This window comes from Echeneis naucrates, chromosome 23 (assembly GCF_900963305.1).
Source record: "Echeneis naucrates chromosome 23, fEcheNa1.1, whole genome shotgun sequence".
NCBI classification, from domain to species: domain Eukaryota; kingdom Metazoa; phylum Chordata; class Actinopteri; order Carangiformes; family Echeneidae; genus Echeneis; species Echeneis naucrates.
The window spans coordinates 13,809,090-13,824,166 of record NC_042533.1 but is presented as its reverse complement, the minus strand read 5'-3'; the positions used below and the strand labels follow the sequence as shown (position 1 = coordinate 13,824,166).

The window sequence follows — 15,077 nt, the reverse complement described above, 5'->3', positions numbered from 1 at the left end:
TGTAAAGCAGACAATAGAGAACTAAGGCAGATGTCAATTTTTTTGTTTGGTTTTGTTTTTTTGTTTGTTTTCTAAACGCTGAAATGTGATCATGCAATAGTTTTAAGGATAGAGGGAGGTTATATTATATTAAGGCCTCCAAAACTTTTGGGCCTCATGTTTGCATCACCAGAAGGGGACAGTCGTGTCATCATTCTGCGTTTCCTCTCCCTCCCATCACACTAACCACTGATGTCACTGCCCTACAAAGACACGCACGAGCTACAGAGGAGAAACTTCATGACTCAGCTGTTAGACTTCATAACAGCAGAGATGACGGGAGAAACACGTGGACCAGCTCATCCAGGACACATTCAAAGCCATTTCAGCCATCACTAGTTCTTCCAGCAGCCTGCTCTGTCTCCCCTCACCTCACCACGTGGGATTATAAAAGAGAAAAAAAATATAAAGCACATAATCATCTTCAGTGCCTCTCTGCCCACCTTCAGACATCACTGTAACTCAGCTTCAGATGTAAACATATGGGCATGGTTCAGTTTTAATGGCTTTAATAATAAAATACAATCAAATGTTAACCATTGCTTTTGGTTGATTTCATGTTTTTATTTGTCTTGTGAGCATTTAAGGTAGAAAACAGGCTGCTGTCCACGTTGGACAGAGGAATGTATGAAGAAGAGATGGTCAGCAATCCAGGTCATCACTGAGCGTGAACCAGAGCCCCAGCTCCCTGACCATATCCAAAGCCTTTGGGCCCAAAGTTCTTGGCGTAACACGCTGTGGGCACAAAGAGGAAAGTGTTAGCGCCTGAGATTTCAGACACAGGCTCTTTTTCATGTTGCAGATTCACCAAAACCAGTTGTTTGTGTCTGCGAGGAAGACGTTTCTGATGCTGTTTGTACTGAGCTGAACAAAAACGCACACAAGTATGACAGATTTGTTTTACACACATAGGATGTATGAATACAACATTTTTATTCATAAATGTGTTGAAATTGTGATAGAGAACATTTGCTTTGTGCTGAGATCCTTTTCACTGCACAGGTGTGTCACAAGAGAAGGCCAAAATTTGCAGGCTTACTTTGAAAAAATGTATTGGAGCCAAAGGTGTGTTTTTTTGTTGTTTTTTTTTTTGTTTGTTTTTGGAATACTGAGGAGAAGGGCTGTTGATCGTGGAGCCCACTCTTCTACAGATGCTCTGAGTTTGCTCGATAATGGAGGAAGTGAAACATACGTTCATACACAGATCCACAGAATTTCAAAACATGCTCTTGGGTGACACGGGGAAGCCGCTTGAATTCATGCCTCTTCGTGAGAAACTCATTGGGAACAATTGCAAACAGCAACAGCTTTGATGGGTAAACATTTTGATCTGACACACCCAGCGGGAGATGAGCTCAGCAGACGGAAGTGTAAAAGAACACAACTGTTCTCACAAAAGAATTAAGGGTAATGATTCCCATCCTATTTAAAGGAGTAGCTGATGATGTTTTGGCAGATACAGTTGTGCTCATAAGTTTACATACCCTGGCAGAATTAATGATTTCTTGGCCATTTTTCAGAGAATATGAACGATAAAACCTTTTTTCACTCGTGGTTAGTGCTTGGGTGAAGCCGTTTATTATCAAACAACGGTGTTTACCCTTTTTAAAACATAATAACAAACTAAACAAATGACCCTGATCAAAAGTTTACCTACCCCAGTTTTTAATACCGTGTATTGCCCCCTTTAACATCAATGACAGCTTGGAGTCTTTTGCGGTAGTTGTGGATGAGGCTCTTTATTTTCTCTGATGGTAAAGCTGCCCATTCTTCTTGGCAAAAGGCCTCCAGTTCCTGTAAATTCTTGGGCTGTCTTGTGTGAACCGCACGCTTGAGATCTCCCCAGAGTGGCTCAATGATATTGAGGTCAGGAGACTGAGAGGGCCGCTCCAGAACCTTCACTTTATTCTGCTGTAGCCAATGACAGGTCGAGTTGGCTTTGTGTTTTGGATCATCATCATGTTGGAATATCCAAGTACGTCCCATATGCAGCTTCCGGGCTGATGAGTGCAAATTTTCCTCAAGTATTTTTTGATAACATGCTGCATTCATCTTGCCATCAATTTTGACCAAGTTTCCCGTGCCTTTGTAGCTCACACGTCCCCCAAACATCAGCGATCCACCTCCATGTTTCACAGCAGGAACGGTGTACCTTTCCTCATAGGCTGACTCCTCTCCAAAACGTTTATGGTTGTGGCCAAAAAGCTCAATTTTGGTCTCATCACTCAAAATGATTTTGTTCCAGATGTTTTGAGGCTTATCTCTGTGCTGTTCGGCATATTGTAAGCGTGATGTTTTTGTGGCATTGGCGTAGTAATGGCTTTCTTCTGGCGACTCGACCATGCTGCACATTTTTCTTCAAGGGCCTCCTTATTGTGCGTCTTGAAACATCCACCACTTTTTTTCAGAGTCCTGTATTTCAGCTGAAGTCATCTGTGGGTTTTTCTTTGCATCTCGAACAGTTTTCCTGGAGGTTGTGGCAGACATTTTTGTTGGTCGACCTGATCGTGGTTTGGTGTCAACAGAATCTCTCATTTTCCACTTCTTAGAGTTTGAACGCTGCTGATTGGCATTCTCAGTTCCTTGGATATCTTCTTATATCCATTTCCTGTTTTATACAGTTCAGTTACCTTTTCCCGCAGATCTTTTGACAATTCTTTAGCGTTCCCCATGACTCAGAATCCAGAGATGTCAGTGCAAGGGTCTGTCAGGAGCCCAGCAACTCACTGAGCCTTTATACACACACTGATTACAAGCAGACAGATCACAGGTGTGGATGGTTACCTTTAGTAGCCATTCAAACCCATTTGTGTCAACTTGTGTGCATGTTATCAGGGTATGTAAACTTTTGATCAGGGTCGTTTGTGTAGTTTCTGCTGTCATTATGATTTAAAAAGAGTAAACACAGTTTGATAATAAAAGGCTTCACCCAAGCACTAATCATGAGCAAAAGAAAAGTTTTTGTGTTATCATTCATATTCTCTGAAAAATGGCCAAGAAATCATAAATTCTGCCAACTTATGAGCACAACTGTATATCAGCACAGAGCAGTGAAGTCCATTGTGATAGCATGAACTCACCTTGATGGAAACAGTTGTGCTGAACAGTAAGTTTGACTGTCTCAGGAAGTGTCCTTTAAATACAGTTTCAAATTGATGAAGCTGTTTAAATTAATGTTTGTTTTCGTGGCTTTTCTAGGTGGGAGTGATTTGAATCCCCAGGAGCACTGTACTTTTCATTTCCACGCCAGAGTAGCTTTCACCATTTTCACAACAGACTCTGCTGCGTCATTGTTAGTCACAGTGGATCGGCACCAGCGGCCTCACACAGGCAGCCATCTTTCCTTTCGGTACGTCCAACTGAGCTGCTACTACGATGACGTCAGCGCACTTTAAGCAGGACCTTGTTTCCCAGTTCTGAGCTGTTTATCTCACATGAACATGCACCGTATGAAATACGCTCAGAGCTCAGGTTGTGGTCCAACAATGAGGTGTAGAATTTCTGACTTGTTCTTTCCAAACCACCTCCGGATTCAAAACGGGGGGAAAAAAAGTTTGGAAACTGCTTCTTATTTGCAAATAAGACGTCACAGCTTCTCTGTCCACATGTGAGTTGAGCTAGTTTGGGATGAGAGTAACAGGATCCAGCTGCTCAGACATCAGAGTCATGATGTCTCACAGGACAGTGCAAGCATCTGACACTGAACCACAGACTGCGTTTGGATTTAGAGCTGAGATGTAACATTCCTGCTCATCAGTACAAGGTCTCGTTATGATATTTAGCAAATGTCCCCGTGAGGAGGGCTGCGAGTTTGTGTGTCTGCCAGTGTGTGCTGAGGAGGAGGTCTGGCTGCTGGCTGTTTCTACCCACTGGAGTGTAGTGGACAGTGAGCAGCTCTGTTAGCAGGAGCACGCTGCTGTCATGTAGCCAAACCAGCTCACCACATGTCAAATAACAGGGCGACCCTGAGTTCAACTCGCTGTAGGGAGTGTGTTTCATTAGAGCCTGTCCCTTCAGTTTGGTTGCTGATACGATCACATTGGCTGCTCTCTGTAAATCAGTGATATCATGTTTGCTAACACTCAGACGAGCTGTGGACTCTGGTCCACCTATCCACACCTGAGTCGTGTGTCAGAAGTTTGACAACCTGCCTCAATTGTTAAAAGCAGCCTGCCACGAGCTTAGTATGCTAACAGGCTGGAGTCCATCGGGTCTACTGTTTAGAGCTCACTATCAAAGCTTAGCTTGATCGTGATAGCAAACTAATCAGGACACACACAGAGTTTTGTACATCTCAAAAAGCAAAGCGAACGAAGTGAACTTTGCCGGATGCCTGTTTTATCAGCGTATGAGTGCATCTGCTGATGCACACTATGTAAATATGAATGTGGAAACCATTTGCTACAAACAAACCTGATTCCAGTCTCTGCATCTTGTTTACCTCAAATTCCCTGACTTCCTCTGCCAAAGTCTGATTAGTCCCTACACAGTTTCATCATGAGCCAACATGTTCTGTGACTCACAGACACACAGGCACATAGGCAGCAGACCTGCTCGTCTGTTTGAATAAAAACAACCCTTTACCTCTTTTAATGGCACATAAAGCAGTGAGATGTGATGACAGCGACTCATTAGGTGACACCTTTTCCAACCAGGTGTGAACAAACGTTCTCAGAGCTGACCACATGTGATGGCATCACTGAAGACGCCTGACAGCACCAGGTGTGAACAGGGTAATGTTGCTGAGCTGTCACAATGCGGATTTCAATCTCTTGTCTTCTTTATCCAAGTGTTTGGTTTGGGTCTTTCTGTTACAAAACTTAGGCATGACTGTGATAACGCATCACACTGAGTGTGTAGCAGTTGAATGGATGTTTTTCAGTTTGAGGTGAGAGAATGTGTTGGTCCAAAGCAGATACATTTCATCACTTTCAGAGTGTTGCACGGTTGATTTACTCTCTTCTTGTTTTACTAATGAATGTGTCAGCTGATGCAAATTCCCCTGTGAAATCTCAGCGAATGACATTAATCGATCAGAAAGTCAGCAGAAAAGTTCAGCTGTGGTGCTGTGTCGAAACATTCAACTTTGGTTCACCTTTACAGTAGATTTCTCCCTCTTTCTCGGTCTGGGTGGTCGACTCCAGGCTCTTGCCACATTTTGCACAGCGGAAACAGTTCTTATGCCACGGCTGTTAGGAGAAAGAAATTTTTATTTAATAATCACAGTGGCAGCTGTTCAAGCCAGTCCTCATGCTATTATTCGAAATCTAACTTAGATTGTTAAAATGCCCACAAAAAAAGCTTTTGTGTTTTTTGATAATTGTGCATGTGTGTTGGATAGTGTTCCTTCATTGCATCCCATCAAAGCAGCTCACTTTCCCTACCACCAGGGGCATTTCTGAACATCCTAATTATACAGAAAATTACAGGTTATGCTTCAGCTCCTGAGCAGAGCCTCAAATAGATTTTGTCCCATTAGGAAATGCATCAACGGCTCCCCGCCTAATGACATCACCACCTATAAATCAGCCTGTGTGAATCCACAGTGTTTTGAGAGGAAATCTCCACTCCCCTGCTCTGCAGCGAGAGCCTCATGACTTCATCTACTGTAAATCTGTGTCCACAACATCTGCCAGCGTCACACGATTAGCACCAGCTGCTAAAAGCTCCCGTCCAAACTTTATGGGACAGCTTCAATCGGAAAAATAGGGTCTGTGTTCTTCTCATTGTGAGCAGGCACAGTAATGTTTGTGTATGTGGTTCTGCACTGTTCAACACGTGCCTTCAATCTAGTCAAACCAGTTTCAATCCTGCAGTTTGTCATGTAGCCTGTTGTCCTGTGGCACTGAAGAAACCAGTGCACATTGGTCAAAATTTGGATTCCGCGCGTACTGATAGATCTGTAAAGTTAAATGCATGCCGTCCACTGAGGACTTCCATCATAAATCTCAGAACCGTTTATGGAATCGCTCCCGCAGTTGCCTGACAACCTATGAATCTTCACACAAGCCAAGACCTCATCATTTTTATAACTTGGCTGAAGGAGTGATGGCCAGGAAGGCTACTTGGCAGATTTCAGCTTGATGTATCACAGCGTTTTACCCCACATTCGTCCACGGAGCTTCACAGTGACTCTGGCTGTTCAGTAAATATGGACTGTGACACAGAAACGGATCAGGAGGGGACCTGGTCAAAATTTATGGCCCATATCACTTGGGCCCATTTGTCTGGTCAGACCACCAGTGAAGTTACTGTGATGGACTGATCACTCGGGATGCCTGAACATCTCCAGTCCTTCTCACTATGCGGTCTCCATCCCTCATCACCTCCAGTGTCTCAGCTCCAGGGGAGCCTTCGTCTACCAGGAATCATCCTGTTCCTATGGATTATTCACCATGGTGAGCCACTTCCTGCCAGGGCCTAAACACTGAAGTCTGTTCCTTCTCTTTACAATAACTCTTACGTTATTCTCCCCTTTTATCACGCTTGCCCCTATTTTCATGCTATTCCCCCTCCTTTTAGCTGTAATTAGTACTCCAGAGGAAAATATCTGCCTCAGGATCTCTTAAATCCTTCAATGTGCTTGGCAGCTTTTGTTTATGTTCAGGTCTGCACTGCACACCAGCCTGCAGTAAGTTTTTTTTACAGGATGTTGTTCTAAGCTCTTTCACCACAGGTTAGTGGAGATAACACAACCTGTGTGTCAAGCTGATCAGCTGATCCAGTTGTGTGTGCATTCACCATTATGCTGCCGCAAGAGTGTGTTTGCTTCCATGCGGCGGCTTGATTCATTGATAATTTTAAGAACTGCTAATCATGTCTGAAGAAGACTCTCACCTTGCCCGCTCCCATGATCTTCTCAGCTGCATAGACAGAGTCTCCACATCGGGCGCATTTCTCCGAACCTCCAAACTTCTGGGCAAATTTGGATGGGTTCGGGTTGGTGGTGGGTCTGTGAATCTGTGTCCTGGAGAGGCAAGAACAAATAAGGATGAAATATTTTTACCCCAAAATGAAGTTAATTCAAACAACTGTAATGTTCAGTATTTGTAATTGTAACTATCCAGTCTGTAACTGATCCTTTCATTATGCAAAGTCATCTTTAAGATAACATATTTGAGAGTAAAACTTGCCTTTGCAGTGAAACAAAAATACCCTGAGTAAAATAAGATAAAGATAAGATATTGAAGATTCTTCTGTAAAGGAAATCTAAACTGGTAAAGCAGCACAATGGGAAGGTAGAAAAGCAATCTTTTTTTAAAAAGAGCAGAACCTGAAATGAATAAGATACTAATCAAAACACTTTACACAGTAACAATATTAATTTATGATAAATTCAGTCTCCGCTGAGTATGTGCAATGTAAAAATGTAAAGTGAGAAGGCTGTCTGTATTTGTCCCTGGAATGTGGCTTCTGTGGCCCTGGAGCTGTCTGATGGCTGACAGCACAAAGGAGGCTCTCAAGCGCTTTGAGGCACGAGGCTGGATGAACCTGCTCCTGAGCTGCTTCAGTTCAGCACAAAGTGGATGAAGTGGTTGTCAAAAATGGCTTTGAGCTTTTCCCTCTTCTTCTCATCTACAACAATCAGTTCCCTTCCCACCATGAGCTGACCTTTTCTCAGCGGGTTGTACGGTTTGTTAGTGCCACAGGTCCATGTTCCTCCTCCGTAGCACACCACAGGAGAGAAGATTGCAGTGACCACAACAACAGGCATGTGGAACACCCGCAGCAGCCGAACGCAGCATCTCCTCAGGCACAACAAACCCTTTCTGTCCCCTCCCACTGACAGCCTCAGTGTTGTCTGGCCACTGCAGTATATTGTGTTTGCATTTTAAGGCCCAGAGAAGTTAAAGGTTCTCAAAAGGTTCTCTGCAGCAGTAGGAGTAACAAACAGCAACAAGCAACAAATTTAATTTTGTTATTGATTCTCAGAATATTTGTAACGCAAATGGACGAAGAATAAAACCATAACATCGAATTCCTCTGCTCTCCCTCTTTTCACAGCCAGTTGTGGGAAAGCAAACAGGGTGACCTCGGGCCCCGGAGCAGTGCTTATCAAAGGGTGACTGCCAGTCCCAGTGGCCCCTGAATGAAGTCCTTTGTGGACAGAGAAGAGGGTGAGCTGGGCCCCGCTGGTTACACAATAAACTCTTTCATAACAATAATCACCTGATGTCTAAGGCAGGGGTAAACACTGTGTGTAGGGCTGTTTTTATTTGGTGCGCACCCATTACAAATGTGTCGTCTCACATCACTCATACTGCAGATGTCAGGTCTATTTGTAGGTGTGGTTTGCAGTAGCAGCAGGGATCCTCTAGATTCAGACCTCAGTTTTGACTTTCCTCCCCCTTCGTCTCCTTAAGCTGGCAGATCCTCTAGAGGTTTCCTTCCTCTCTCTGGGCTTCATGGTTCAGTTTGACATCAGGCTCCTGAGACTGATCTTTACTGTAACTGACACCGGACCAGTACAAACATCAGTGGCATAATACAGCAGGAGGGCTCTGGGTCCCAGGTCTGCATGGTCACCCTGCTGCCTCCAAGTACCCAACACAAGCACATTATCTGTGCTGCACATGTGACACCACTGTCATCCTCCTGCCATCTGCCCCTGAACTCACTGACCTCGTCAACCTCACTCCAATCACTTATGCAGTTTGTTTGAAAGATCCTTTATGAAGTCATGTCAAGGCATCATTTGGTTTCCTAAAGCCACAAACTGGGTTAGGGTTAGCTTAGGGTTAGCTAGTTTCATAGCTACTGGCAGCATCACTGCAAGAATAGACTGGATGTCACAGCTCGGATGAGGCGAAAACAAGTCAACAAGACAATATCTGTAACTATTACGACAGATCTGACAACCACACCCACACAGCATCCAGAAACCCAGAACTGATTCTCTTGATTGCCATTAGTCACAGTGACTTGAACGATTTAACGTTCCTCCGCACATCTTACAGTCATCAGCCAGCCTTACTCTTCAGGTTTGATTCCCAGCCGCTCTCCTCGGTCCATGTTGAGCGTTCCAGCTCCCTGTCCGTAGCCGTAGCCTTTGGGGCCGTATTTCTTTCCGTAGCATGACTTGCAGTAGATCTCCTGGTCATGAATAGCCAGAGTGGTGCTGTCCAAGCCCTTCCTGCAGACCACTGTGGACACAGGGAGAGGCAGCAGGTCACTTAGAGGTGCAGTGTAATCTTCTCATCACCCAGTAGCCATTTTTTTTTTTTAAACATTTTAACATAAGCAACCCCCGCGACCCAGAAACGGATAAGCGAAGATGAATGAATGAATGAACTTAAGCAACCTAGCAGGCAAGTTGTTAGGATGAATACCACTATCAGCTCACCTTCATCCAATACATCATCCAAATCATCACATGAGCAGAAGAAATTTTTCCCATAGACTTCAATACTATCTGACTTCTTTTTCCAACCAGTGCAGTTGCCCCTGATGGTCATCAAATAGAGTGTAGACTGAGAATCTTCATCCACTTTATGGTGAGCAACATGAGGGCTGGCTGGAATCTTCCCTACATGTCAATCCTGGCCCATTTCCTGCTCCCCTAAACAGACCTATCATGTTTTTACACGGACCAAAAATATTTTTATTTCAAACAGAGCTTTACGCTGAACAGATTCACAGCCGAAAGTTTGCGCATGAAACATTAGACACAAACAATTTGGCCCTCTCAGTCTCTCACTTTGGTCCACCACTTATACTTCCTACGCAATCCCAAATCTAAATATTTCAACGATCTCGATCTCTCTTTAGAAACTTTTAACTGTACATCTGTTTAATGTGAAGTGTCGTGAGAGGGAAGAGATTTAAAACAAAAGGCAAAAGACACTTGGGGAGTTGCCATTTTTCATTTTTCCCTCTGTGTCTGTCATCTGCATCGGCTGTCTTTTTTTCCTTAGTGTGATTTTTTGATTTTTTTCATTTTCTTTTTCTTTTCTTTCACTTTAAGCTTTGGGGATTTCTTTGTCAGGTTCCCGTTGCTCCAACTACACATGCAGATAATTTAAGACCGTAAAGTCAGAAATATTCCTATGGAAAGTAGAAAAAGGCATTGAACAGAGGGGCTGTATTTTTCTTTATCCAGACTTTAAGTGGTTTTCCTGACAGAGTATTAGATTTATTGAAGTTTAAACTCCAGCAGCTACTGTATGCTGTTGGAGAATCAATTCTTTCTAACAGGTTTCAACTGACTAACTAATTCACTATCTGAAAGTGATAAGTTGCGTCGTAAGACTGCACAGTGCATACAAATACAGGTTTTTGGGATTAGCTGAATTCTTCACACACTGGTCCATACTGTGACCGTCTGAAACTGGTTTAAGGTTTCGCCTGACTGGCTGGAAAAATGTCTGAGCTTGTGACCAGCACTTTCAAAATAAAGGCTCAGACTATTTCTCTTTGTCCCTCCAAACGGCTGCTAGTCTTCATATTTCCTTAACCACCTTTGCTGCAATTGTCATGGTTTCTCTATTTTTTTTCTACTTTCATTCCACAGTTCATTCATTTCAATTTGACACTGGCATCGCAGGCTTGATTTCCTCTGTGTGACATTCCTGTCTTTCACACATAGAAATGAAATGTGCTGAATGTCAAACTGAGAAACTGGAGAAAAAGGGCAAAGGAAATCCAAAGAACGGCAAGTCCTCTTACCCATCATTGCCCTGGTAAGACAAAGCAGCCTTTGTAGAGGAGCCTCTGGAAAAAAATAAACTCATCTTCTGAAAGCATGAGTATATGTCCTCCATATGAGGGACATCTTCACTGACATTTCAAGGACGGTTCAGGAGCAGGACAGGCCGCCCACTTGTCCAGCAACCTGACAATAACCCAATGTGAGCCTCACAACAGATGACTAATGAGAGAAATGTCAGCACAAGCTCCCTTTGATGGAGAGGTGAAACAGAGTTCATAGCGCTTTGATGGTGAACTGGTGGATTTTTTGTTTGCTTGTTTTCTGATTTCTTATTTTGTGACATAAGATAGCTCTCACATATTGACTAAATGATCTTTCAAATGTAAGACTTTCATTGTCCCTTTCCAGTCCACCAGCTGTCCTTTTTGACTTTCTGATGCCTCTTCCAGTACTGAATTCTCAGATGTGATATTTTTGGTTCTCTTCCTTTAGGAAAAAAACAATACCTGTAACACCACCTCACTGAATGCACATTTTTTAAACGCAGTAACTTGGAGACAGAGCTTGAGTCATTTTTCAGTCAGTAAACATAAACAAAGAAACTGTGGATCAGTCACAACTGACTTGCATGTAATCTGTTTAATAAGAACTTTGTTATAAGGTATCTGCACATATTCTGATCTGGTATTCTCATCTGTATGGGCTGAGATATTATCCCTACTATCACACAATGGCCATCTTATGGCACTTTTTCAAATAGCCAAAAAACAGCTAAGACTTGTAAAGTCTTAGATTTGTGTTAGCAATGTTAAAGGCGATAATCAGCGTTGAGACTGGTTAAAAATGACTCTGCAGTAGACAACTATTTAACAGCTTTTGCTTCCATCGACACTGATATAAAAACCCTGGTGAACACATTCATTTTCACTTCTCCTCCTGCTGTGAGGGCTTTCAAAGCACAGACTGCAGTCCAGCACAATGCTTTTACAAGAAATCCAGAATGTATCTCAGGCTCTGACACTTTGCCAGGAGCACCAACCCAGGAATGAGACATGACAGATTATCAGCTTGCGCAGCAGCAGGCAACTCACTTTCCCTCCAACATATGTGTGCTCTGTAAATGATGACGTCACTCCTTGAAATTGTGTGTGTATGTGTGAACATAGCTCTGTCAGTAGACAATAGGGGTTAGGCAGCTTTTATTAGCAAGTATCCAGCACGTAAAAAAACTTGCCTATATCCTATTATTTGGGTAGATAAGGAGGATTGTCTCTTCCTTAGACCTTCCATTGTCTGCGAGCCCAGTCTGACGTGTGCCTGATGAAATCATCAGGTGAGTGTACTCTTCCCCATAGTAGTAGTAAACAAAGTGCAGACTTTTAGGACACTAAGCCATTGACTGTCTGACCATTGGAAACCAATATAAAACATGTGGGGTGTTCTTTGGAAGCCATGAACCATGAGGTTTATGGGCTATAACCTCCATAACCAATAAATATCATCCTTCACACTTAATCTTAGACCAGACAGTGACACTTACTGCAGAGGAAGCAGCATTTGTGGAAACTCTTTCCGTCACACTGCACCTCCTCTGCGTGGTAAACCGTCCCACGGCATGCCGCGCATTTGTTGCCTCCTCCCCAGTTTGGCATGCTGTGCGTTCCTGGCAAGAGACAGAGAGAGGATATGAGGCAGTGAAGCATCCAAGGTGGAGCAACTTCATCTGTTCCAATGTCCACCTCTGAACTTTGGAGAGCCTTTTTTTCCTCTTCTATTCACAGAGGAAGAACATGAGCATGAATCGTTCATTCATATTCACACACAGTTCCTCCACCTGGAGGCTGCACCTGATCACAGCAACTGATAAGCTCCATGTACAAAGGCCAAAGTAAAAGTAATAAGATAATTAACTTGGGCAAATTATGATTTCAAAAATCTGTCATTTAATTGTGCTGCTCCAGCTGAAAGACATGTTAACTGTAGTTTGAGATCGAGAGGAGAACTGGGTGTAATAAAGCATCCGGTAATATCTGTTTTAATCTTGAAGGACCTGTATTATGAGACATTTAGTCGTGTTGGAATTGAAAATTAATGCTTCAGGCCTGCACAGCCACTTTGAAGGAAAAAAAAAAAAAGAAACGTAATGAAAATGAGATCAGCCTAAACAACAAGGCAGACTAATACCACGAGGAATGTTTTAGGGCGCCATAGCTTATGGCTCTTGCTGTCTATTGTCTGATGGGATGTGGTGACACCGGGATGTAAACACAAACAGCGGAGAATACATGAGTGTGAAGTAACTGACATGATGTGCTCAGTCACTACATGTGCATCTGTGGTTAATCACAAACTCCCTCGTTTAACATTTTAAGGCATCAATGGCAAAGCAACACTGCTGTGGAATCATAGCTGAGAGATTAAAACTGAACAGCCACTAATTAAGTGAAGAAAAAAAAGTGGTATAAACCACTCATCTTGTCCTTGTAAATCCTCCTCCCAGCTGGATTAGAGACAGGTCCAAACAGGAGAGAAGATCAGTAACATTTAAAAGTAGCTTCTGGCGTTTGCTGTGATGAGAGGGTTGGCGTTCTTGGATGTGTAAGATGACTGGGGCCTATTTTGAGAGACAACCATTTTTATGTCGCATCATTAGCAAGCTCAGACTTTGATTACTATTATACTCATGCTGCCAAAGACTAATGGGTTCCTTTAAACATTTGGCATTTATTTAGGGTTCATTGTTCGATTTGACCAACAAACTTTTATTGTTAAACGCAGTGATCCTATTAACCTTTTCAGTGTGGAAACGCTGAAAGACATTACTGCCTTAAAACTCACGGCCAAAGGAAAGGTTCAGGTTTGTTTGTCTGATATTTTCCTGGGGCTTCCTTTATGTTTTCAGAAGACTGTTCAGAGTGCGCACTGTGACCCCTCTGACCTCTGACAAACTCAGCAGTGGCTCTGTGTTTATTTAAGATGTTCTTCAATGGATAATACTGTCAACATCAAATTTCTCAGTAGAATAGATATTGACATTTATTGTTCTGAAGCTTTCACATATTTTCCAATTCTGTCAACCCAACAAGTCAGCCGGACTTCTATTTCTTCAAAGTGTTTTACATGATTTTACATTTCAAGCAGCCACTTTAGACATAAATCCACTTATGGTACATTACACTGTTGGTCTGTTATCACACACCTTTACAGCGGTAATATTATTGGATAACTGGATGTATTTATTAAAGTTAGCCTATATGTGTAAAGCTATATATCAAAGATATAGTTTTACAACTTTACACTGTTAGCTTGATGATTATGTTTGAGGCGCTTTTGTTTGCTTGTTTTACCCAGAAAGCAGGACATTAAAAGTTGGTACTATATTACATTATTGTCGAGCTGTCAAATAGTTGACTTCACTGTAAATGATTTATTTTCTACTTGAGAATCAAATTATTGAAAAAAAAAAGTTTACAACCGGGTTTATGAAGTTTTGAACAAAAGCTCACACTGAATACAGGTAACAACAGAAATACACTGCTCTTACTTGCACATGAAAAAAAAAACAACAACAACAACTGCATGACATACACAGGAGAAGAAAATTCTGTGACATTTGGTGAGTTTCAAAATAATAAAATTACCTTGCGGTGTGTTTCTAGAAGCAGCTGTGAGTAGTATGGCTCCGACTCAGCGTGCAGACTGCGTGTTCGCTCCACTGACGCTGCTGCGCCACATACTGCGCATATTTACTCTGTCGGGGGGGCGGAGGGCTTCCAGTGGGCGTGAACTCAACACTGCTGCCTTCACTTGCTCCCCGAAATATCAGAGATATGTAAACACGCACACAAATCCCAAATTCCTCTGGAATATCCGTCCAATCCTTCTATTCGAGGAGACCCTTGCAGGTAAAAAAAAATAAATAAATAAATGTTGTAACATCTATGGAGTCATATCATTGTTAAATTTCCCAAGAATTGATTTTAGATTGTGAGAAAATTCCAATTAATCACCTGTCCACTAAATTGGACATCATTCATCATTAGCTGTATTTCAACTACAATTCATACTATACTATACTATACTAATTATACTATGACTGTTTATGTTGGAAAAACTTTTTAGGGTGTAAATAATTGTATTTATGTTATTAGAATGTAATTAGCTGTTGATGTATATATAGAGAAGAATAGAGTCAAGTGATGATGAATGGCTGCCAGAAAAAGGAGGAGTAACTAATGCTAGCAGTGAGGGTGGAGCTGAGGGTGATGAGGATGAAGGAGCTGAGGAAACAGAGGTCGAGGGGAAAAGGCAGAAAAGAGTATTTGTAGCAAAGTTAACAGTAAAAATGTATCTATCCAGAAGAATGAAATAGAGTATTCCTCAATTGCTG

The 15,077-nt window shown here is 42.4% G+C and overlaps 1 protein-coding gene across 1 annotated transcript; it reads right to left on the bottom strand.

The window, feature by feature from the left end:
- Window positions 1-548: 548 nt before the first annotated feature.
- On the bottom strand, window positions 549-14,447 carry csrp2 (cysteine and glycine-rich protein 2). Its single transcript, XM_029494781.1, has 6 exons — window positions 14,329-14,447; window positions 12,228-12,350; window positions 9,014-9,182; window positions 6,877-7,006; window positions 5,135-5,228; window positions 549-774 (listed from the first exon to the last, which is right to left on the bottom strand). The coding sequence occupies exons 2-6, from the start codon at window positions 12,337-12,339 to the stop codon at window positions 698-700; spliced, it is 582 nt and encodes a 193-aa protein (XP_029350641.1). The 5' UTR covers window positions 12,340-12,350; window positions 14,329-14,447; the 3' UTR covers window positions 549-697.
- Window positions 14,448-15,077: the final 630 nt, after the last annotated feature.

What these genes read in the sequence shown, in the direction of transcription:
- csrp2 (XM_029494781.1), bottom strand. Translation starts at nt 12,339, where the DNA reads ATGCCAAACTGGGGAGGAGGCAACAAATGCGCGGCATGCCGTGGGACG. An exon ending in CTGGGAATCAAACCTGAAGA is followed by an intron (nt 7,007 to 9,013) that starts GTAAGGCTGGCT and finishes TTGCCTCTCCAG; the next exon opens with GACACAGATTCACAGACCCA. An exon ending in GGGAGAAATCTACTGTAAAG is followed by an intron (nt 775 to 5,134) that starts GTGAACCAAAGT and finishes TTGTGCCCACAG; the next exon opens with CGTGTTACGCCAAGAACTTT.